Below are 24,270 nucleotides of genomic sequence, written 5' to 3' on the forward strand. Positions count from 1 at the left end.
AGCCCCTCCTCGAGACTCCTCCTCGGCCCCCATGGCATTAGGGGTGGAGGGGGGTGTGTTTTCAACTTGGAGGAGCTTGAGGTCTAATCCCAGCATCTCGATACCTCAGAACAAATGAGTGGCCCACATGTTGGGGGGACTTGTCCATTTGGAAGCAAACCCTAACCCCGCCGTGAGGAGGTGGTCCGGGAACTGACCCCTTTACAGACGGAAAGGAAGGGTCGGAGGCTCTGAGAGGTGAACCACAGAAACTGAGCCCACAGGGCCTGCGTCCCAGATTGCCAGTCCTGTCCTGAAGCAGTCATTTCTCATTCATACTTCCACCACTATGCCTTCATTTCTCTGGCACTGAAGGTTTTATGTCTTTTGAGTCTCCTGCTGAGACATTTACTCCTCTCACCACCCCACCACCCCCAAGTTCCTTTGGCCTATCTCTAAAGCGTATGCTGGAAATCCTTTTTATTTATTTATTTACTTATTTATTAATATATTTTATTGATTTTTTTACAGAGAGGAAGGGAGAGAGATAGAGAGCTAGAAACGTCGATGAGAGAGTAACATCGACCAGCTGCCTCTTTCACACTCCCTCCCTCCCTACCGGGTGTGTGCCCACAACCAAGGTACATGCCCTTGACCGGAATTGAACCCGGGACCTTTCAGTCCGCAGACCAATGCTCTACCACTGAGCCAAACCGGTTTAGGCTGGACATCCTTTTTAAAGCCACGTCTTTAGAAGCCTTCAGAGATGGTTGCACAGCCCCGCCCAGGTCCCAGACGGGTTGTGGTGAAATCTGTGCCATTCTGGCTGCCGCTCCGACATCCTCATGGGTCTCAGGCCCTGGAGTGCCAGAGTCAGCTCTTTCTGGCTCGTTGGGAACCTGCCAGCCGGTTGCTAACCCCTTGGTAGCTTGCACTAGGCCCGTGGCGGACAAACTGCGGCTCGCGAGCCACATGCGGCTCTTTGGCCCCTTGAGTGTGGCTCTTCCACAAAATACCACGGCCTGGGCGAGTCTATTTTGAAGAAGTGGCATTAGAAGAAGTTTAAATTTAAAAAAATGGGGCTCTCAAAGGAAATTTCAATCGTCGTATTGTTGGTAGATGTTTGGCTTTTTGTCTAATGAGTTTGCCAACCACGGCAGGAGGCCACAATGGGAGTCTTTACACCACAGAAATGGGCAGATGCTGCAACCAGAGATCAGGGCCAGGGGTTGTTTTTGCTCTCTGCAGAGCCAGGCTACCAGCGTCAACCTGCTCTCCCCTGCGTGTCTGTCTTCCTTTCTTTGGTTGGGTATTTTCCCAAACATGTCTGTTGAGTGTTTAATTCTCTTTGTGACAGTCTGTTTCTGGAAGTTCTCTCGGGTTCATTTCCAAGTTGGCTGTGTCGGGTTTTAGTAGTTTCCTGTCCTTGGCAGAACCTTTCTGATTCATCATCCATCTAACCCTTTCAGAACCCAAGACCCAGGGCTCACACCTGGGTATACGCGAGCGTCCCTTGCCAGTATTTTAATTAAATTGGGGAGTCCAATCGGGTCCCGGACTCTGTCTCCTCAGGGAGCCCCCGGTCCACAGCTCTGGCCCTGGCCAATCGGTGGCCTCCAAACCCACACTCCCCCCCACACACACCCCAGCACCAGGTTGCCCGAGTCGGGACGGGTCTCACTGCTCTGGGGCCTCTGGCTGTTGGCAAAGGGGACCCCGCGTCTCACAGTGTCTCCCCCCTGGAGTGGGCTGCGGGCAGGCTGGGCACCGTGTTTTAAAACATCCCGCGTGTGCTGCTGCCGAGCTGGTCCCATGACCCCTTTCCCAAGCCCGCCAGATGTTTCCCTGGGAGAGACATAAACAAAGAAGCGTGTTTCCCAGGAGTGCACCAGCTCCCGGACCACCTCAAGAGCTCTCCTCGGGCCGGGAGGGTGTATTTTGGGCCTGCGTGCGGATGAGCAGAGCCCAGAAATAAACTCGATCTGTAGCGGGAGGAGATGGGCTGAGCCGCACGTGGGCATCCACGGTCATCTCTCCCTGCGCGGGCGTGCCCACGGCTCACCAGGGCCAGCCCCTCGGTGCCCTCCCGGGGCTCCCGGGCTGGGAAGCTGCCTTCAGCTTCTTGGCAAAGGAGGCCGCAGAGCAGGCATGGCCTCGGCTGCCTCTCGGCCAATGAGAGGGAGTCCGGAGCAGGGGCCACAGCCCCTCTTTCTCTGGCCTCTCCTGCCAGCCGGCGGGGGGGGAGGGCTGGGCACTAGGGCCTCCCCTGACTGAGACGCAATCCTGTGCTGCCCAGATTTGCAGATGGGCACACGGGGGCTCAGAGAGGTTGGCTGACTTGCTGGAGACCCTGAAGGGCGGGGTAGGACTCCCACCCAGGCCACCTGATCCCAAGGCCTCTAAGTCCCGTGGCCCTGCCCGCTGTCCACCTGACCTGAGACCCCAGCCCTGGGCCACTGTGTCAGGGCTCCAGGCTCCCGGCTGGCACACCTCTGAGCCTTGCCCATCGGGAGGGTCCTGCGCCTGAGCGCCCTGGTTCTGGCTGTGTCCGTGAAGCAGCCCCCGCCCCAGCTTCCGGCCCATGCTTCTCTGCAACTTCCCTGATGGTGGCGCTCCACGGCCCCGGGGGGCTCAGGCGGTATCTTTGTGACGCGTGCAGCCGTGTCCTCTGGAACCTGTGGCTGTGCCTTTGTTTGGAAGCAGGGTCTTTGCAAATATGTACGCAGTGAAGGGTCTTTGGACAGCATCCTCTGGATGTAGGGTGGGCCCCAGCCCCATGACAGGTGTCCTTAGAAGAGAAAGGAGAGGGTTTGAAGCAGAGACACATAGGGGCGGGGGGGGGGGGGCCTGTGAAGACAGAGATGGGGTGATGAGGTCAACAAGCCCAGGGACACCTGGAGCCCTCAAAGCTGGGGGAGGCAGGAAGGACCCTCCCCTGGAGCTCTCAGAGGGAGCACCGCCCTGGGCTGGCTCTGTGCTGTGAAGGGGCCTCTGTGTGGTATGGCCGGGCCGCCCTGGGGGCTGCGGCTCCCCCCACCCCGGGTGTTTGGAGCCTGGACCTTCCATCCAGGCCCTCCTGAGGCCCAGCCTGCAGAGCTCCCTGCGTGCGCCACCTGCAAGGAGGGGACTCAGCACCCTGCCAAGAGGGGCACAAGGGGTGACGGAGAAAGGTCCCGCGTGGCAGCCCCTGACAAGCCGTCACTGGGTCCGGATGCCAGAACGGCTTCCACCCGTGTCTGCCCGCACCGACGGAGGACGCCTCTCCCCTTCCAGACCAAAATCCACGGCGTCGGGTTTGTGAAGATCCACGCGCCCTGGAACGTGCTGTGCCGGGAGGCGGAGTTTCTGAAACTGAAGATGCCGACCAAGAAGGTTAGTGGGGACGTGTCTGCTCAGAGGCGGGTCTCCGGCCAGAGGCCCCCACAGACTCCGCGGCCAGAGGCTGGCGGGAGGCTCCGTGCAGCCCGCCCCCGGGCGGTGGCTCGGGCAGGGAGCCGTGGCCGGTGCTGTGCGATGGATGCAGTCGAACTCCCCGCGCACGGGTTTCTCGCTCACCGTGTCTCAGCTAGCGCATCGGGCTCATCTTAGTTGCATTTCCTGGCTGGCTGGGGTTTTCCTTTTTAATCTCTGAAAACGGTGCAGCTCAGACCCTGCGGAGGGCGGAGGGCGGAGGGGGGAGGGCAGAGGGGGGAGGGGGGAGGGCAGAGGGAGGAGTGCGGAGGGCGGAGGGCATGACGGGATGCTCCTGAAGCTCAGCTGGCATTGGGGGGATGGGGGGGGAGTCGGGAGGGGGGGCAGGTGCGGTTCCTGGGCGAGGACAGGGAGAAACGGTGGTGCGGGGGGAGTAAGTCCTCCAGGCGTCTCAAATCCACCCCTTTTGAGACAAAAGTGAAGTCCGGGGAAGTTTCTGAAATGGATTGCAATTGCTCTTTCGGGCCGGTCTCGCCCGAAACCGTGGGCTTCCCAGATGTGTCTGGAACCCCCCCGTGGAGAGGGGCACCCTGGCGGGTCCTGGCGTGCATTCCCCGGAGGGGCCGCCTCAGGGGGGTGGAAATAGACCCCTGGCTCTGGGCTCGGCAGATGATGGATCTCCGCCCCGTCTCGCCCCAGCTGTATCACATCGGCGAGACGCGAGGCTTCCTGAAGAAGATCAGCTCGGTGCTCCGGAAGATCACGGACCCCATCCAGCCCCGCGTGGTGGAGCGCCGACCCCAGACCATGAAGCGACTCTCCTACCCCTTCTCTAGGGAGAAGCAGCACCTGTGAGTAGGACCAGCCCCTCCCCGGGGGGGATGGGGGGTGACCTCCCTGTAACGTGAGAAATGCAGGTTGTGGGGCCAACTCCCCCAAAGAAGTGGGGGTGGCAGCCCCTGGTGCCTCTTCTCTTGGCCCTTGGAGTTGTTGGGGCCCTAAAAATACTCCCCAAGGTAAGGTGACGTCTGGTCACCTTACCCGAAGGTCACTGTTCACTGTGGAACTAAGGGGGCAAAGAACTTTCCAGCCTGACAGGGACACTGGCGAGGGCACAGGAAGGGCAGGTGGGGACCCCGGATCACAGCCCCAAAGCAGTGGTCTGGGCACCCTCCCTCCTGCCCGGCTCCATCCCTCTTGCCCTTCTTAGGATGCGCCTGCCCGGGAGCTGGGAGGCAGGAACCGAAAAGCGGCCCCAGCTGCAGTCCCAAGGCCCCTGGCAGTGCAGTGTCTGCCCCAAGGGCAGTGGGGCGTAGCCACCTGGGTCGGCGGTGGCTGCACGGCCCCCGTGGGCAGCGCCGGAGTGCGGGCAGTGGTAGGAATAAGAAGCCTGGGCTCTGGGAACACAGTGGGACTTCGATGATGAGCCGAGGGAGGGGCTCCCAGACACCCCCGCTCTCACTGGCACGGAGCCCTGTGCCTCGGCTCAGAACTGGGGCTTCAGCCTGGCAAATGCAAATGCGTCAGTCACAGCCCAGAGGTCCCGCGCCCCGCTCGGCCTAGTTCCCCAGGACAAGGAACAAGAAACAGTGGCCCAGCCCAGCTTCTTCCACCAGCTCCCAGGCCGAGCTCCAGGGCTTTGGAGGCAGACCAGGACCCCTGGCCCCGGCCTCCCTCACCCTGCCCCGGCCGGCTCCCTCGCAGCCTGCCAGCCCAGGCTCCCCGCAGCTGCTCTCTCAGCCCTGCCTTGCGGAGTGGGTCACCTACCCCATCGATGTCCCTGTGCACTCAGAAGTGTTAGCCAACCTCAAGGTGGCCCGAGGCCTCAGCACCAAACCCCATTTGGGAGTTGCAGGGAGATTGTCTTACATCCAGAAAGCACGCTGGTGGAATGATGCCATCCCTGCCCCCAGTCATGTTGAGGCAGAGACCACAACTGCCCACCAACACCATATGATTAGATCACCAAGGGGTCCAGGCTGCCTCTCACTACTTGAGAGGCAGGGTTGAATCCTATGGTATGAGCGTTTATTCCCATAATCCCGGTGGGATGGGAGAGCAGCAGGTCATTCACAAAAATCTGCTCTCCCCCCGACCCCATAAGCCAACTGCTTCTATAGGGTAGAAGGACAAAGGTTACGTGGGAAAGTAAGAATCACAGGCCTGGGGAAGTTGGCAAGGGATAATACAATAGTTACAGGCAATAAGGGCTGGGGGGGCTTGCAAAGGGCTGGTGCCTCTGGGACTAGATTATTTCGGCCTCGAGGTTGTATATCGTCCCATGCTGATAGGCAGTTCTTTGGAAAGGAGGACGGACTGCATTCTGATGGTAGCTCCCATGTCTCAGGGCATACACCTCCCCGGCAGGTTAGAATGTGCTCTCTCTAATCAGAACAGAACCATCCTGGTTAACAGAGCACGATGTATATTTCTTACGAGAGGCCCGGTGCACTAAATTCGTGCCCGGGATGGGGGGGTCCCCTCAGCCCAGCCTGCACTCTCTCCAATCTGGGACCCCCTCAGAGATGTCTGACTGCTGGTTTAGGCCCCATCCCGCTGGCTCCTCATCGCTCACCTGCCTGCCAGCTTCATCACCCCTAACTGCCCCCTGTGTTGGCCTGGTCACCCCTCACAGGCCCCCGCCCCCTCCCCTGCCCCCCAATGGCCTGGTAACCCCATGCAACCTGCTGTTCAGTCATTTGGTCATCCCTCACTTACCCTCCTGCCGACTTGTTCGTAGGCAGCCATCTTGTGATGGTGTGATGGTCAATTTGCATGCTACCTCTTCATTATATAAGATAATTGCAGCTGGTCCCAATATTCTGTTTCTGCCCCTAACAGAAGTAGGGTCTTCCGTGGTGGTGTCTGAGCACACTTGCCTCTGGGGCCACTTCCCACCCCTGAGGGGTCTCCCAGCCTCTTTGAGAGGGGAGGGAGGATAAACTGCTCCTAATGCCCGGGGTCTGGTCACTCCTGGGCCGTGGACAGTTCTGCCAGTTCCACAGCTAATGCTCACGGGGACAGCGTGGTTCTCAGACTCCAGCGAACTGTGTCTTATTATTCCAACAGATTTGACCTGTCTGACAAGGACTCCTTTTTCGATAGCAAAACCCGGAGCACAATAGTGAGTATCACGTGTGCGCATGGGAATCACCCGCCGACCGTCAAGGTGGCCCCAGAGAGAGGGATGGTAATTTCATTTCAGAGAAACTCCTCGGGGTGGAAGTGCCTCTAATTGGCTGTGACAGAAATAATTAGGACGATAAAACCTAGAGAGCTTGGGGGGGCCCAGAGGATGGCCCAGTCCGGGAGAGGGGGTGAGGAGGAGGAGAGAAGGGGGAAGGGAAGGGAAGGGAGTGACAGCAGGAAAGAGGGAGAGGGATTCCAGACCCTGGGGTGGTTTCTGGGTGGTCTGGTCTTAGGGGGTTCTGTAGGCTTCTCACTGTGGGGCCCGGGCCCAGAGGTTGCCCAGGCAGCGGCCAGACAGGAGTGATGGGCGGCGGCCCTCCGAGCTGAGTGGGTTGGGGTAGATGTCTGAGGCTTTGCCAGATGAGCAAACCAAGGTTTGAAATCTGACCAGGCCGCCCTGCCCTATTCAAGGTATTGGCTTAATGTTTATCCACCGGCTGCCAACTTGTCCGCCAGCCAAGATGGGCCCTGCGTGGCTCAGGACCCAGCTTTTATCTAAACAAGAAATTAACCTCGCAGCCAAGCCACAGCCAAGCGTCCGCTGCTGCCCTCCCCTCCCCTCCTCCCCTCCCCGCCCAGAAAGCCAGCCTGGGGGGAGGGGCAGGGCTGGACCTGGAGCAGAGAACTGCCCGGCCAGAGACAATGGGTCACGTTGGGGTGGGGGGGCTGCTGCGAGGCCTGGACAGGCAGATCGGGGTGCTGTCTCCACCCCGGTCCCTCCCGGCCTCGGGAGTCACGGAGCCTGCGTGAGAACCATGGCGGCGATCCCGGCTTCCTGCTCCCAGAGCAGTGGGAGCCGCCTCCGAGGGTCACCGGACGCAGAGCCGGGAACAGAGGCTGCGGTTTTCATTCTTAACCGTGTGACTGATCCGTTTTAGCAGTTAGATCCCATAATCACAAACAGGGAGGAGCCCCTGTGCCCGGTGTAGCCTGGGGCTGGCCTGTGTCCAGAGGGAAGCCCTCTCCCCGGGATGCCCAGGGCTTGGGAGAGCCACCCAGTTCTCACCCGAATAGTTTCCCTCTCCTACGCCAGGATGAGCCAGGCGAGAGTGGCCGGCGGTGCTTACTGAGCCAGGTGCCCGTGTTTCATGACGTGTGTGCACCCCAACTTTTTACATCACCTGGGGCTGCCACAATGCTCCCCGGAGCACAGGGCAGGGGCCCGTGTGCAAATTCACTCCTGCTGTGATGGAAGGGAGGAATACGTGAGTCTGAAGTTTTAGTTCTCATACATCGGGGACCCATCCGTGACCCCCGAGTCACAGAAAGCAGTTTGGGTAGGGCAGTAAGTATACACTGAACCGTCCGTCAGTCCATTTACCTGTGGGGCGGGGTCACTCTCTCCCGGAGACCCTGAAGGCCAGTTTGTAAACTGCCGGAGCTCTGGAGTCAACGCTTGGGTGATTCAAAACGTTGCCCTTGGTTAGTCAGGCCCCACGGCCTTTGGGTCCCAACACTATTGGGCAGTGAGGTCCTTGTAGGCAGGTAAGCGGCAGGAGCAGCAGGGAAGGAGGCCATGTGCTGGTCTTGGGATTTAGACCGTCAGCCTTGGGCACTAGGGAGCCATAGGAGATTGTGGAGCAAGGTTTAAGGTGAGGTCAGATCTGTCCTACCAAGGTCACTGCCCGGGGCCGGCCGAGGGAGAACAGATGGGAAGTGCAGGTAGGTCTATGGCGGCGGTTGTGAACGGGGCTGTGGCGGCAGGTGGATGGGAGGAGGCAGTCCTGGGAGAATCAGCGTGGTCAGAAAGAGGCCACCTATTAGATGTGGGGGATGACGAGAGGGAGCCCACTGAGTGGGCCGCCGTTCGTCCGTTCGTCCATTTATTCGTTCGTTCGTACGGTGGGCAGTTACGGAGCGGAGAAGCAATAGGGCAGGTGGCGAAATGCACCCCAGGACGAGAGAGAAGAGAGAAGGCAGAGCGACAGGTACGGCAGGTGCTCTGTGGCCCGTGGGTTTCAGTCCCTCTCATTCAGATCTCGGGGCAAGCGCTTCTGGCAGAAGGACCGGCCAGGGTGGAGGCCTAGTCTATGGGGGAGAGTTTGGTGAGTCAGAGGAGCAGCCAGGAGGCTGGGGTTACTGGAACAGACAGGCTGGGGAGAGAAGGTCAGACCGGTGGGCCTGGGCGGCCACAGGAAGGCTGTTGGCCTTGCCCAAGTGAGGGGGGTCGCGGGAGGTTGCGAGGGGGATCAGTGTGCTCTGCCCCGTATGCGTATGGTGTAAGGTCCATTCTTCTCATCCCATTTTGCGAATGGGGAAACTGAGGCACGGGGTGGTGAGGCAGGTGCTCAAGGTCACACAGCTACAAGAGGCAGAGCCTGGACTCAGAGCCAGGCAGGCAGACTCCCCAGCCAGGGCTCCTGAGGCCACCAGGCCAAATGTCTTATTAACAAACGGGGCACGGAGGGGCGTGCGATGGGAGACTTCGGGATGTGTGTGTGGGGGGTGTTTCCGGCCAAGCACCCTGCGCTCTGCTGCCCCCTGACAGCGTAGAATGGAAGCCTGAGATCTGCCCACTCGGGGTTTCTGGAACTTTCCTGGCTACCCCGGGAGTTGCTCTATTAGCTGGGTGCTTGCGTCTCTGCATTGTAACTCACCTCTTAGCCAGGGGGACAGGAACCCATGACACAGGGCCCCTGGGACCACCCCCGGCCCTGAGTCTAGCGCAGCACGGAGTGGGTGCTCCGAGAAAGAGAGTAAAAGGCGGGACCCCTTCGACACGCACTGGCTGATCCCCAAGAGCACCACAACCCCAACCCCGCTGACCGGGCATCCTCAGAGAAGTCCCCGAGAGGAGGTCACCGCGGGCCGCGCCCACCGCGTCCCTCCCCGCGATCTCACGGCGGCCCCCGCATAACTGTCCGCCCTCCTTGTCTCCACACCAGGTCTATGAGATTCTGAAAAGAACAACGTGTACCAAAGCCAAGTACAGCATGGGTAAGGACATTTTTGGGGCTTGAGATCAGCGCTGGTTTCCCAGCGGTAATCTCGCCTCGGCATCATCTCCGTGGGGGACGGGCGGCGGCCTGGGAGCTGTTGGAGGGTTTTGATTTAGGGCCCGGGTGACAGCTTCAGAAAGGAGCGCTGTTCCGAGCCGGAACCGCAGGGCGGTTTTACGGGCCACGCTTCCCGGCGCCAAAGCCTCGTCTTTGGCCGGAGGCGTTTGTGAGGTGGTGAGCCCTGGCTGCTGGGCGCGGTAGGGTGACCAGGTGTCTTAACCCGCTCTTGACCCTCACAGTTCAGCAAGAAGTAGTTAGGGTTCCAGCCGGGGCGATGGCCCAAAGCGGCCCCTCCAAGGCCGGTGCAGCCTCGCGCCGGGCGGTGCAGCCTCACACCAGGCTGGTGCAGCCTCGCGCCGGGCGGTGCAGCCTCACACCAGGCCGGTGCAGCCTCGAGCCGGGCCGGTGCAGCCTCTCGCCGGGCCGGTGCAGCCTCGCGCCGGGCCTGTGCACCCTCGCGCCGGGCGGTGCAGCCTCGCGCCAGGCCGGTGCAGCCTCACGCCAGGCCTTGCTGGAAAGTGCTCCCCTCACCACGTGCCCTGGTTCTGCCGCACCACCACCCCATCTGGGCTCCTCGGGGGCCAGTGTCCTGAGCCATACCAATCACAGCATGTGGATGCGCACTGCCCCGCCACCGGTCCCCTGCCCACAGCTGCAGGCTGAGCTTGCTAATCTGGAACATTCAGGGCAAAGGAATGCCTTTTCTAACCGATTCTCCTTCTCGGTAGGCCCTGGTGGGGACGGTTTATCGCACTAAAGCTGAGGTGGTGAGGCGGTGATGAGGGCTGCAGGGTGGGTCGTGTAGGAGCGGGAGGCTGTGCACCCAGGAGAGAGAGTCCTTACCGCATGCTCCCTGCGGAAGGAGGGGTGCCCTGGGGGACGGGGGGAGGAGTAGATGCTCGGCAGCTGACGGTCCTGGACAAGTCCGGGGCTCCGGGTGAGGATGAGCCGTACAGCGTTAGGCAGGCTGTGTGTCCTCTGGCAAGCAGGACTGATGGTCAGTCCCAGGGACACGCTTGCAGGCCTGAAATCTCTAAGCCCATGTCCTGAGTCAGAGGGAGTGGGGCCTCAGCGAGGGGTCAAGAAGGACCCAGAAGACTGTCCCCACAGGCCTGGCCACCTTCAGTAGAGCGAGAGCCTCTGCTATTTCTCTGGCGGGTCTGTTCCCAGCGTCTGGTCTCAGAGCAGATCGATGTGGGGGGCACCTGCTCTGCACCCCCATTTCACATTGGCACCTACTGGCCTCCAGATTATTCATTCAGCACCTGAGGCATCTGTCGCCCGCCAGGCCCCCCCCCCCAGGTGCTCCCTGTCCCCAGGGGTCTGCGTTCTGGGGGAGGGAAATAGACAGTAAAACATCAGATGCACCAGGTCCTAAACTTGGCATTGCAGGGCGTGGGGAGGCCCGGGATGGGGGTGTGTGGGGGGTGGGGGGGATAAGGAGGCGGGGGTTGAGAAGGAGTGGTCAGAGAAGGCCCAGACCTGAAGGAAGGCAGCCCCGTGGCAAGAGTGTCCTAGGAACAGTGAGGAGCCGGTGACCTGGACCACACCCACATCCTTTTCTTTTCTTTTTTATAATATATTTTTACTGACTTCAGAGAGGAAGGGAGAGAGATAGGAACATCAATGATGAGAGAGAATCAGAGATCGGCTGCCTCCTGCACACCTACTACCGGGGATCGAGCCCGCAAGCTGGGCATCAAGCCCACAACCTGGTCATGTGCCCGGACTGGGAATCGAACCATGAACTCCTGATTTATATGATAGTTCGATGCTCAGCCACTGAGTCTTGCTGGCTGGGCCCCAGGTCCATTTCGGAATGCAGGCAAACTCACTTGTGTGCAGTCTCAGCCAAGTGCTCCCACCTCTCTCTGGTCTGGATTTCCAAGCGCCCTCAGGTGCCCTGACCTTTCCAGATCACCGATTGTGGACACCGTTTTTGGTGGGTTTTTTATTTTATTTTATATTTTTTATTCATTTTTTACAGAAAGGAAGGTAGAAGGATAGAGTGCCATAAACATTGATGGGAGAGAAACATGGATCAGCTGCCTCCTGCACATCCCCTACTGAGGATGCGCCTGCAACCAAGGCACATGCCCTTGGCCAGAATCGAACCCAGGACCCCCCAGTCCGCAGGCCAATGCGCCATCCACTGAGCCAAACCGGCCAGGGCGTGGTCACAGTTTTTAAGCAGATTTCCAGAAGTCCCCTTTCCAGCAGTCTCAGAGCAGTGGAAGGTGGGCCGGCCAGGCCAGTGCAAATCCTAACCCACATATTAACTGGAACACCTCTTGGGCCAGGCAGGTGGTTCTGTGACCAGCAAAGGGCTTCATGGAAACCCCTCAATGGCTGAATCCCAAAAATGTGTGTGTGTGTGTGTGTGTGTGTGTGTGTGTGTGTGGACCAAGACCAGAAACCCAGGATCTGAGCTTCCAGGGCGGGGCGCCCTGACCCGCACCTCAGGGGGTCAGGACGCGCAGGCGTGGCTGTTGTGATGCTCTCCGTGAAGGGCCCGGGTCTGCGGACAAAGGCCTGGCTCTCACCCCACTGCCCAGGAGCCCTGGGCCGCGGTGCGCTTTCTCCCCCGATCACAGCTTTGATGCTTTTGCATGTCACTAATAGCCGGATGTGTAAACAGGGCAAGGAGAGGGAAGAAAGAAGGACTCTGCCCTTTTAAGTAAGAGGCGAAAATGTGGTAAATACGGTAAGTGCCTCTGCCCCGTGCGGGGCCACAGGCCTCCCTCCCCGCTGGCTTCTCCAATCAACCTAAAATCTACTTCCAAATTTACGCGTGTTTCTGACAGCCGTCCGTGTTCCTCCCCGTCCGCATTTTCCTCATGATTCAGCTTTTCTAACCCCTCAAAAAAAAAAAAAAAGATCATCCTTCCGATCTGCAGGCTTGGTGAATCTGCAGGTGTGGGGTTTCTTTCTTCCTTCCTCCCGCCCAGACGGAACCTCCCGTCCGGGTTCCCTGGGTGTCTTTCTCATTCTGCCGGTAGAGCATGTCGTTGGCATCTAGTCGCTCCGGCAAGGTGGCGGGTCTCCGCGGCGAGGTGCGGTCCTCGCTTTCAGAAAGCGCTTGGTGACTGTGGCCGTCCGGGGACAGCTCTGTCGGAACGCAGGGCAGCGGGGGACACGCCCGGTCCCTACCACCCTCTCACTCTGCCTTTATTTTTTTTCAAGGCATCACCAGCCTGCTGGCCAATGGCGTTTACTCGGCTGCCTACCCTCTGCACGATGTAAGTGACCTTGACAACGTGGTTTGTCTCTGCGTCATGTGCCTTCCCAGATCCCCATGGGCCGCACACCCCCGGCGCTCCAATTACCCTGCGGTCTCGGCTTCCTGCTTTGGCTCGCCCTTAAATGTCAGCTGCGCACAGGCCTTCCCTGTTCCCCCGAGTGGGGACTGAGTGGTACAGGGCCCTCTTTTCTGGAAGAGCAAATCCACCGGGAGCGGTGGTGGCAGAGCTGTATCAAACCGTGGCCTTGACCCGCGACCCGCAGTCCAGGACCTGTCTCCCCTGGCTGGTCCCCGGCCCGCCCCGCCCCACCCCCGGGTCTGGCCGAGCGGCCAGGGCTCTGCATGATTCTATCTCTGCAGAGCGAGTGGCCGGCTTCCTGAGCTGAATCTCCAAATCCCACTGGGATCCCCCTGACAAATATAGCCCGTGGCCTCGGCCCACGTTGTCTTGGCTCCTCCGGGGGCGGAGAGAGCGAGATGATTCCTTCTCATTGTCTCTATGGAAACGGTCCGGAGTTCAGAGGGGCGCTGGGAATGGGCCGCGGGGCCTGAGCAGTGTGGGAATCCGGGACAGAGGATCTCGAACTTTCCAAATGCTCCTTACTGCCCAGGCTAGGAGCCAGGAAGCCGGAGAGGACAGGCCTGGTCCTGGTTGCTCCTCTTTGGCTACCATGGAAAATAGCCCCTTGTTGTCTCTGAGCCCCACCTGCCCACTGGGAATAATACCCGCCCTGCCCCGTTGCCAGGGTCCGTGTGGGCTGTCAGAGGGGATGCAGAAAGGAAAGGGGTTTCAGTGGACTGGACAAATGGAGGAGGGTGTGGAACAGCAGAGGGCGACCCCCGGAACACGAGCCTGCTGCCCCTTCCCTCTCCACTCACTGTAGGGATTTGAGGTCGACTGGCTTCCGCACCTTTTTAAAAATATATATTTTTTTATTGACTTTTTAGAAAGAGGAGGAAGAGGAGAGAGAGAGAGAAGAACATCAATGAGAAAGAAACTGATCGCATGCCTCCTGCACACACCCCCTACTGGGAATCAAACCGTGACCTCCTGGTTCGCGGGCCAAGGCTCAACCACTGAGCCCCACTGCCTGGGCCAGCTGCCCATCTTTGTGCCTTCGTGCACGCTGTTCCTCCTGCCTCTCGTGCTTTTCCTGCCTCCTCTGCTGGACAACGCCTCCCCCCTCCCAGGGCAGACGAAGCATCACACCGACCCAGGCCTGCTTTGTTCCCCTTCCCCACCCCGGGACCTCTCCCTGCCTCCTTGGCCCCTCTGGTGCTCTGGTCCCACTAAGACACCACGTTTGGCCACCGTTCACGGTGTGTATCTCATGAAAACCCGATGCTGGTACCTAGTGGGTGCTCAGTCAGTGTGGTGTTGACATGGGCTGGACCAAGCCAGGTTGCCTCCGTGAGCCATGTTGCTGGATGGAAGTTTCCGGGGGAAGGGCTCAGGCCCCGCAGATCCCGCCATGGCTCTGCCTCCTCCCACAGAGCCAGGGGTCCCGAGGGGCTTCGCTCACCCACCCGCCCTGCGCTCAGGCCACTCAGTGTCCAGTCCCACCAGCACCAGGAATGCCACCCTCTCCTTCACCCAGGTGGCCTTTGAGCTGAGGACTCCCAGCAAGGGTCAGGGACACAGAAGCGGAAATGTTTCAGACTCCCTGCCTGTTTTAAGCCACACGTTAAAAGGGAAAGGGGAGAAATCAACATTTCTGAGCACCTACTGTGTACAAAGAACTGTATTTAGTAGGAGCTTTACCTTCTTTACTCCAGTGCAGTCAAAGGAGACCCAGAGAGGTTTGGTAACTTGCCTGAGGTCACACAGCCTCTGGGGAGAGTTAGGGCCAGAAGCCAGCCTCTGACCCTGGGCAATGCCTCCCTCCCCTAGTGGGACCACCACCTCGTTCTTCCCTGGGCACCAAATGCACACCTCCCTCCCCCATCACTGCCGCATCGAGTCTGTCTGCAGTGTAAGCAAACTGTTCCCACTTTATGGATGGGGAAACTGAGGCTGGGGTTGCTGGGAAAGACAGCCAAGAAGAAGTGGAGCCTGGAGCCCAGATCCTCTGGTTCCATCCCAGGGTTCTTTCCAGCCAGGTTCTGGACTTGGGCGTCTTGAGGGAATACAGAGTTTTATATCTGTGAATTTTCCATACAGTTGGAGGACACTCACCTCCTTCAGCACCAAAGCTGGTGTTCAGACATCGCTGTGAGCGGGCCAAGGGCACCCGTGCCCTTAAACAGAGACTAATGCCCACGGCGAAGGTGCACCCTCCTTGGCCGGAGCAGGCTCCTCGCACGTGCTGTGTAGCCCTAGCTCATTCAACCCTTTTCATCTCAGGCACATGTGGCCTAATTACTAAAATCCCATGGCAATCTTTTGCATGTAACTAATAACGGATGTTACAGCATGTAATAGCTGATGTCCAGCCCCCCATACGTGTTTTTAAATCTGGCAACAACAACAAAACATATATATAATTTTGAGAGTTATTGTGTTGGCCGGTATCATTTTTTAGTTGACAGTCTAAGGCAGTGGTCGGCAAACCGCAGCTCGTGAGCGACGTGCGGCTCTTTGGCCCCTTGAGTGTGGCTCTTCCACAAAATACCGCGGCCTGGGCGAGTCTGTTTTGAAGAAGTGGCGTTAGAAGAAGTTTACGTTTAAAAAATTTGGCTCTCCAAAGAAATGTGAATCATTGTACTGTTGTTTGGCTCTGCTGACTAATGAGTGTGCCGACCACTGGTCTAAGGGAAAAGCGGTCAGTGCGCATGACTGAATAATCAGGTATTGCATGTTTAACAATTCTTGTGGCTCGCCGGGTGGAAATCTGAATTTCTCACCCCCCGTCTCACTCACCACTAAGGTGCTTAGCATCACTGCTCGCTGCCCTCCCTGCATGCCCACAGTATCCCCACCCGCTTCCAGGGCCTGGCTCACTGCGTCCGTCCATTCGTTCGTTCGTTCATTCATTCATTCATTCAGCAAGATCATCTGCCAGCAAGGTGTGGGGTGCCGGTGCCAACCAGAGGACCCCTGCCGACATGGTTGTGCTCTGAGCGAGACCCCCAGGAGGTCTCCGTACTCAGTGTGCCAGCTGCAGAGAACAGACTCCGGCATTTCAGCTGGCCGCTCGGCAGCCTTTGGGCTTCCTTCCTGGTTGGCACCTCCCCGCCTGAAGGTCACCAGCTCACTGACCTCCGGATGGATGTACTGTGGGGCCCACGTGGCTGGCTCCTCCATGAGAAGAATGACAGGGCGGGGAGAGGACAGTGGTTCCACTGCTCTCAGAGCATCTCCCTGCCAGGGCCAGATGGTGGGTGGCTTGCCAGGGGGTCCAGTCTTCCTGGCCTGGAGGGGGCTGGCGGTGGAACGGGCAGTGGGCACGCCTCCAGAAAGCTTCAGCGCTCTATCTGTTGGGCAGTTCTCAGGAGCAGCCTGGCTAGGCCCTCCCTGAGCCCCTCTCTGGTGGCTCCTGTTGAGTCAGCGCCGGGGCATGGGACTCACTTTTGACTTTTGGACCCTCCTTCTCCACTGCCCTTGGAGACGGGATCTGAGTCCCAGGTTGGATCAAATTCAGCCTTCCTCTCCTCAGGGAAAATCAATGAGCCTCAATGTTTCCATCTGTAAAATGGAAGGCTTGGGCTCACTGATCTGTACGTGCAGCTACCATTTCATTTATCATCCCTCCTGGGACACATGAGAGTGACAGGGGCCCCACCAGGACGGGGCCCTGGGACCATCCTGCAGAGCAGAAAGTGCGTTCACCCTATTGATAGATTCTCCAGCCCCAGAAGCCACAGTCCTTCCTCGGACTTTGCCTCTGGGTCGGGAGGAGGGCAGGGCGCGCGGGACACGGAGTGATTTGCATCGTGGAGGGAGGCCTGGACCACCTCCTGCTCCCTGTGAAGTCTCGTCCTGGGATGATCTTAGCCGGGCCGGTGCGTGTTTGTGGTGTCTGTTTGGAAACGCTGGGAATGGAAAGTACTCGAGAGTAAACATCCCTTTTCCCTTTTCCAACAGGGCGACTATGAAGGTGAGGACGTGGAGTTCAACGACAGAAAAGTAAGTGGACACGAGGGAGGGAAGGGGCTCCGGCAGGGTCTGGAGGGGCCCCCAGGCCTCGGGAGGGGCGGGCAGGCGGGCTGCGCCGGGGGCATCGGTGGTGACAGGGCTTCTGCTCCCGCGGTTGAGGGAGGATGTCGGTGAGCTCTGTTTGGTTGGTTTGCTCCGTCTGATGCTCAGAAACGCCGCTGGCAGGTTATCTGTGCTCCTCAGAGGCTGCCCGGGCCCGGCTGGGGTAAACCGGTGTCTTACCCAGGATAAAGCCCCACCCCGGGCAGAGGAGTGTGGGCACCGCTGTGGCCGCCTGCGTGGGGAGCCCCGGCAGTGCCTGAGGGAACTTGCTGGAAGGCATTCAACCGGGTGTTTCTCAAACTTACTTGACATGGAACCCTTTCTAAGGGACAGCTTATTGAGCTCGTGTTTATGGGAGACGCACTTTGGAAAAGGGCTTCCTGCCTTCCCCAGGGGGTGTTCCTGATTGCAGCCCCCAGGCTCTCCAGGAAGCTCTGTTCCTCCACCCCTCCCCCTCCCACCCCCCACACATAAACATCGTCCCACCACTGCCACCTCTCCTCCCTCCACACTCGGGAAGGTCCTGTGCCCATGCCCAGACCCCAGCCTCGCCCCGGGCTCTGGGTCACCCCTCTCGGTTCTCCAGACAAGCTCAGACCTCCCCCCGCTCGGGGAGCAGCCCTCCCCGGGCCCTGGGTCTCTCTCGGCCCCCTGTCCAGCCTCTCCCCCCGAGAGCGGATCCCTCCGAGGTGGAGGGCAGAGACGCTCCCCCCAGGGCCTCCCGGCGGTGGCCTCGGCCCAGATGGCAGGGCCAGGAACCTCTGGCTCCAGAATGTTCCTCCCTCCCGCCCCCTCCGGCCCCCATACGTGTTTTTAAACCTCCGGTGCTTGATCCAACTTGCCCGCCCCGGGATCCAGCTGAAGATGCTATCTGGGCTAGCGCAAAATTACATATTTGGTTATTTTTAGTGGAACATCTGGCATCCGTCTGAGACCCCATGACTTGCAGAGCTCCCCCAGCCCCTCCCCAGGCCCGGCCCGGCCAGCCCGGCCTCGGAGGCCCCCTGCCTCTCTGTGTGCCCCTTTGGCCCCAGCGACCCCCATCTGGCCCAAGTCCATCCTCCAGGTCCCTCTGCCCCCGTCCCCCGCCCTCCCCCCCGCGCTCCAGCCACACCGGCTGCCTTGCCAGTCTGAGCACTCCTCGGACGAGGATCACAGACAAGCAGTGCCAACACTGCCTCCCCAGTTGCTTTTGCAGGAACTATTTACTGAACTCTGCTGTGTGCCAGGCCCAGCCAGGACGGCACCCCGTTCACCCAGACCCACCTGTCCTCTGCCCGGAGAGCTGCCAGCCTCCATCTCCTTTTTAATGTTATGCCCCAGCCTGGCCCGTGGGGCTAGTCAGGGAGTATTAGATGGGTGGGTGGGTGGGTGGGTGGATGGACAACAGACAAGTAGATAAAAGTGTGGGTGGATGGATAGATGGATGGATGGATGGATGGATGGATGAATGGACTAAAGGAAAACAGAGAGGGAGGCCGGGAGGGAGGATGCCGAGTCAGGTGTTTGGGTCCTCACTCAGAATCCTAGAGCAGCGGTTGGCAAACTGCGGCTCGCGAGGCACATGCGGCTCTTTGGCCCCTTGCGTGTGGCTCTTCCACAAAACACCACGGCCTGGGCGAGTCTGTCTTGAAGAAGTGGCACTAGAAGAAGTTTAAGTTTAAAAAATGTGGCTCTCCAAAGGAATTTCCGTCGCTGTGCTGTGGATATTGGGCTCTGCGGCTAAGGGGTTTGGGGACCACGGCCCTAGAGAATCTCTCATTCTCCCATGAGGGCCCTCCCCCAGCTAAGGGACCCGGTTCTGACTATTTTGCCTTTCCAGTGACAAAGTCTGTGGCATTCCGTCAGTGTCGGGAGCCCGTGTGGCGGGCCCCAGGGACAGGGCGGGAAGGGAGTCCCAGGCAAGCCAGCGCCATCTTCCTGGCTGAGCTGCAGGAGCAGGGGCCCCAGGTGCTGCCCCAACGGGGGTGGTGGGTATGGCTCTCCCCTCTGCACCCGGGCGCCTCCTTCAGGAGTGGATTAAGGTGGCTCCATCCCGGATTGGACTGAGCCACAGGGCCCGGCCCATCCTCCCTCCCTCCCTCCCTCCCTCCCTCCGTGCATTCATTCATCCATCTGGCAGTTTCTGACTGGAAACCTGTTATCTGGCCCAGGCCTTGTTCGAAGTGTTGGGGGGTGGGGGGGGGGGGGCAGGCACGGGTGGCACAGACGAAACCAGCCCAGTCTTCCTGGGGCCTCCATTCAGGGGGGACATGGCAAAGGGCAAGTCCGTATATACAGCCATTAAGAACTGGGCCAGCGCCCAGCATGTGGGCCTGGGGGTGGGGGAGGTCTGAGCAGGAGGAATGCTGGCAGGCGGAGCCGAGACCCCTCCGAGGTCTGGGTGCAATAGGTCACTGTGACTGGGGCCCAAGCTCCGCCCCCTCAGGGCCCGGGCGCCTCCCACCTTCTCCCCAGGCTGGGGTGCACCCCGGGAGTCCTGCCAACGGCAACAGGGAAATCTTCAGTCAGATTTCTCAGCCCTGACAGCTATAGGGTGATGGATGTTCTCTCCTTGGCAGGAAGAGAACTCCGGCGAGGGAGAGTGGCTTATGTAGCAATCGGGGCGTGCCCGTTTGGCACGGCGGTGGGTGCACGGTGGCCGGGCCCCCCCAGCAGGTTCGGGGACAGGGTGACTGGCGTGGCATGGCCGTGCCTTCGAGAGGTTCTCCGGGCTTTCCCACTGTGCCACGCTCCCCGGGCCAGCCTTCCTTCTCTCTCTCCCTCCCAAGATCCCTCCCTCCCCCTCCCCCCTCGTTTCCTCCCTCCCTCCTTTCCTCCCTCCCTCCCTCCCTCCTCTCTCCCTCCTTCCCAGCACCTCCCATGAGGCCTGTCTGTGATATAAATCAGCGACTTGCTTTCCGCCAAGGGAGGAAGCCTCCCGGGACAGGGATGGCCATGTTGCTTCTCCGGGGTGCTGGGCAGTCCCATCGAAGTGTGCTGGCGCAGACCTCCCGTTCACAGAGTGCGGCCGTGGCTGGGCCTCGTTTCTGCACAGCCTGGCGTGAGAGACAGGGAGCCCGGCCCGCTGCCTTCCGCGGAGCGCCCTCGGTGCACATGCATGAGCCAGGCCAGGGTCGTGCTGTGGCCGGCAGGGAGGACAGCGCCCTTCCGTACGAAGGAGGCGACGGGGCTCTGGGGAGAGCCCGGATGCCCGCCAGGACTCAGTGGTGAGGGTCTGCCAGGATGGCCGCTCCAGACTCAGCAGAGCCAACCACGCTCAGGGCACCGCGGGGGAGGTCCCGGGCATCCTGGTTCCCTGCCCGAAGCTGCAAAGCTCCTCTCCCCCCTCCCCCTCCCCCTCCCCCTCCCCCTGCCCCTCCCCCAGCAGCAGGACTGGAGGTCCGAAGGCAGCTCCCCCGTAGAGACCAGAGCAGGCAGAGCGCAGGGTGCTGACAGCCAGGTTCGCTGGGATTTACGGCGACGACGCTCCACTCTCCTGCGCGCTCTCCTCCCTGCGTTTAGAGGTGCATGTGGGGCACAGAGCTTCTTTTCCTCCCCGACCAGCCGGTGCCCTCAGCCTCTGCGGGGGCCCGCAGAGGTGGAGAAACTGGCCGGGGCCATTTCTGGGGAGCCCTGGCTCCCTGGTCTGTGGAAGCTGGACCCACCCACCAAGCTCTGTGCGCGTTTTTCATTTCCGAAGACTTGAATGTACGTCGGTGCCCAGAAAAGGAGGAGAGTGTGCTAGCTCGGGCTGCAGGCACAGGACTGTGTGTGCAGAAGGGCGGCGTGCGCAGCAGACATTGGTTCTCGCTGCTCTGGAGGCTGGAAGCCGGGGGCCCAGGTGCCGCCGGGTGGGGCCCGGGAGGACTCGCCTTCTGGCTTGCAGACGGCCACCTTCTGGCTGAGTCCCCACAGGGCCTTTCCTCCCTCCGTGTGCGTGGAGCACATGTGTCAAACACAAGGCCCGCAGGCCAAATCCGTCCCGCCAGGCCTTGCAATGTGGCCCGCACCGCGCTGTCATCACTGCACTCCGCTGCGTTTCCATCACAATGACAGTTTATGACTGTTCAGTAAACCATTCGGCCCTCGATTTAGGCTGGATTTTAGATTTTGGCCCCTTCTCTGATTGAGTTCGACACCCCTAGCCGTGGAGAGTGACACTCCTGCGTCTCTTATCCGGGCACCGGTCCTGTCACATCCAAACCCCTCTTCCATGACCTCTGTTAACCTTAGTTACTTCCCAAGTACAGTCACACGGGACACATGATTTCAGTCCATGGCACTGAGTGCCTGGGGTGATGAGGTTAGATGGGGCCACAGCAAAATCTGAGCCTAGGCGACCCCCCCCCAATTTTTTAAATTGAGCCTAAGAGACCCCCCCAAAAAAAATATTTAAACTATTGGGAAAAGAAAGGATACAAGGCACGCTGCAGCATCCACAAGAGACCCTGGCGAGTCCTCACGGGCATGCCCAGCAGAGACAGGTGGCGGGGTAAGGAAGGCCCGGGCGGGGAGAGGGGGGGTCTCCGCTCCTCTGCAGCTGGCCCTGTGACCTTGGGCTTGGAGTTGAGGCTGGGAAAGCACGAATCGCCCGTGTGCGTGGGCTTTCCTCCTTCCAGCCAGCAGTCCTGACCCGCGGCGTCCCTGGGACCCCTGAGCGCGTGCACACACGGCTCCCGAGCCGTCCCTCATTACCGTTCCTGCCCGCAGCCCGGGGTGTGTGTGTGTGTGTGTGTGTGTGTGGTGTGTGTTTGACGGGTGTGTGCAGACTTCATTTATTTCACTACGTGTCTTAATCAGACAGCCCGTCTCCGGAGACAAGCGTCGAGCTCGGTGCATCGCATGCGATTTTTCTTTTTCTTTTTTTCCTTAATCTTGCCACTTTCATCTCTTCGCTCCAAAGCCGAGTGGGTTCTGTCCTTCAGCTCGATGGTTCCGTGGGTGACAGGGACGGCCGGGAAGCGTACGTGGAAAAGCCTTGCAGCGTTGGGCCGCTTTAGATCAGGTGGAAAAGGGAGAGGATTCCACGAAGCTGCCCAAAGTCTCTTTCCCATCCCCAGCCCCATCGCAGGCCTTCAGCTCCAGCTCAGCAGCCCCCGAGGGTGGGTGCTTGGGGCCCTTCCCAGAGCTGACGGCCGAACCCCGTTTTCCCAGGTCCGTCTTCCCCACCAGGACAGGGGCCCGTGCCCGGGGCTGTGTCTGCCCAGCTCCCCTCTGAGAGCCCGGGGCCCAGCATGGTGCCTGGCCCTTCCTTGGCCGCCTCTCGCCGGTGCTGGTTGAGTGAATGAAGGAGGTGGCTGTGAGCAGAGAGCACCAGCCCTGTGCTCTGGGGAGGGATCTGGGAGCACCCCACGCTCACCAGCCCCCCTTCTCTCTCCCCCAGCTCCTGTACGAAGAGTGGGCCAGCTACCGCGTCTTCTATAAGTACCAGCCCATCGACCTGATCAGGTGAGAGAGCAGCCTGGGGTAAACGTTCCCCCGTGTCCCAGATGCCCTGGCTGTGCCGTGCCTGGGGCCCTGTTTGAGCTTGCCCCGAGGTCTCCCGGCAGGACCGGCGGCCTCAGTGTACGCAGCTCCTCGAAGCTCATGAAAGGATGGGCTCTGGCCTCGTCCTCGCCGTCTCCTCCTCATTTCGCAGCCCGGCCTGACTCTGCTGGGCGGCGGGCCAGGCCCTCGCGTCGCTGTGCTGAGAGGCAGGAAAGAATGTGTCCTCTCCCAGGGGACCTCTGTCCCAAGGGCAGGAAGGGGGTGGACCGGAGTCAGCCGTGCGTGTCCTCTGGGGACACGGAGACCAGAGCTCAGCCCGTGAGCAGCCGTGTACACCCATCACGGCATCCCGGCCAGAGTGCCAGCGCCAAGCTGAGCCCGGCTTGGAAGGAAGCTGGCAGCCTGGCGGGTGCCCACCAGCATGCAAACACCTTCCTCGGGGCACAGAGAGAGGGAGGGGGCATAGGGAAAGCGGGGAGCACCCCGAAACCTGGTAGCCTGGCTCAGAGCCCCGCCCACTCTCTACTTCCCGGCCCAGAGAAGCAGGGGCGGATTTGAGCTGTTCCCTGCAGGGGAGGGGAGGGGAGGGGAGGGGAGGGGACGTGCCTCGCACCCGTGCAGCATGAGTGAGCTTGTCTCTCTGGCTTTGCCCGCGTGCAGGAAGTACTTTGGGGAGAAGATCGGCCTGTACTTCGCCTGGCTGGGCGTGTACACCCAGATGCTCATCCCCGCCTCCGTGGTGGGGGCCATCGTTTTCCTCTATGGATGCGCCACCGTCAATGAAAACATCCCCAGGTAGGCGGGGCCTGTCCCAGGACACGCCCATCCCTGCGACCACTCAGCCCTGGACATGGCATGCTGGCCGTGTGCTGTCAGGGCAGGCCCCAGGGCAAGGGGCTTACCTGCCATGTGAAGGCCGGGCATCCTTTTCGGGCACAAACACCCTAGGAGCCGTTTTACTGTCGAAAGCAGACAGGAGACAAAGCTCCTTTTCTTCCTTGAAGTCTTCTTCCCCCTTTTCGTTCCCAGTCCTCTGGAAAATCCCCCGCCTCCTGTGAGGTTGGGAAATACAACAAACGCCATTCATGGGCCTCGGGCAGGGGACCCGGCTGGTCTCTCTCCTCCTCGGACCCCGAGTCTCGGGAGGTGAGGCGTGAACCGCAGACCAGGCCTCAACAGCAGACCAGGCCTCTGCACGCAGAACCCACGCTCCTGCTGCCGTTCACCATGGCCAGGGCGGGCCGGGCACGAGGGAGCAGGCCGAGATTCTAGGGACATCGGGCTTCATGCTGGGGGCGTGGAGGGAGGTGTCTCCCGGAGTGACAGCCAGAACGAAAGTCAAATTGCACAGAGCTCAGAGGGCCCTGTCCCCGCATGCACAGATGCCTCCCCTCCTTTCTAGTTAGTCCTAGACCTGCCAATACCAGCCCAAAGACAGCCAGGTGGTGTGTGAGGACGAGAGGCCGCTGTACCCCTGGGCAAACTCGAGTTTAGAAGGGCAGGTGCCCCTGGCCCTGCCTCCCAGGAGCTCCCGGTCTCTCTGGAAAAGCCCTCAGACATCAGCTCAGCTCCATTCCCCACGACTCAGCCCCGAGTCCCGGAGGCCGAGCTGCGGCTTGGGAAGGGCGTCCACCGTCCAATCATGAGGAGTGACTCGTAGGGCCCACGGCCCAGAGGGACCGTATCCAGGGAACCTCGCGTAAGTGTTTTAAGATGTGAATAGCACCTCACACACAGTGTTTAAGATGTGAATAGCACCTCACACACGTGTCAGTGTTTTCACACGTGAATCACACCTACGAGCCACCCACTCGGGACTTAACGGTTAAGGGAACCGGCTTGTT

At 60.2% G+C, this 24,270-nt stretch overlaps 1 protein-coding gene across 7 annotated transcripts in view; it reads left to right on the top strand.

Annotated features, from left to right (window-relative positions):
* ANO1 (anoctamin 1) overlaps nucleotides 1-24,270 on the top strand; it is a 137,280-nt gene that overhangs the window by 82,309 nt on the left and 30,701 nt on the right. For 5 of the 7 annotated variants that reach the window (XM_036427829.2, XM_036427831.2, XM_036427834.2 and 2 more), the window contains exons 4-12: nucleotides 3,253-3,351; nucleotides 4,090-4,241; nucleotides 6,460-6,514; nucleotides 9,465-9,516; nucleotides 12,217-12,282; nucleotides 12,762-12,817; nucleotides 16,844-16,885; nucleotides 22,323-22,387; nucleotides 23,087-23,221. In XM_036427829.2, the coding sequence (XP_036283722.2) occupies nucleotides 3,253-3,351; nucleotides 4,090-4,241; nucleotides 6,460-6,514; nucleotides 9,465-9,516; nucleotides 12,217-12,282; nucleotides 12,762-12,817; nucleotides 16,844-16,885; nucleotides 22,323-22,387; nucleotides 23,087-23,221 (722 nt within the window). The remainder of the gene's footprint in view (nucleotides 1-3,252; nucleotides 3,352-4,089; nucleotides 4,242-6,459; nucleotides 6,515-9,464; nucleotides 9,517-12,216; nucleotides 12,283-12,761; nucleotides 12,818-16,843; nucleotides 16,886-22,322; nucleotides 22,388-23,086; nucleotides 23,222-24,270) is intronic. The other 2 variants (XM_045577470.1, XM_045577472.1) reach the window with 1 other exon arrangement.

This window comes from Pipistrellus kuhlii, unplaced genomic scaffold, assembly GCF_014108245.1.
Source record: "Pipistrellus kuhlii isolate mPipKuh1 unplaced genomic scaffold, mPipKuh1.p scaffold_m20_p_9, whole genome shotgun sequence".
NCBI lineage: Eukaryota > Metazoa > Chordata > Mammalia > Chiroptera > Vespertilionidae > Pipistrellus > Pipistrellus kuhlii.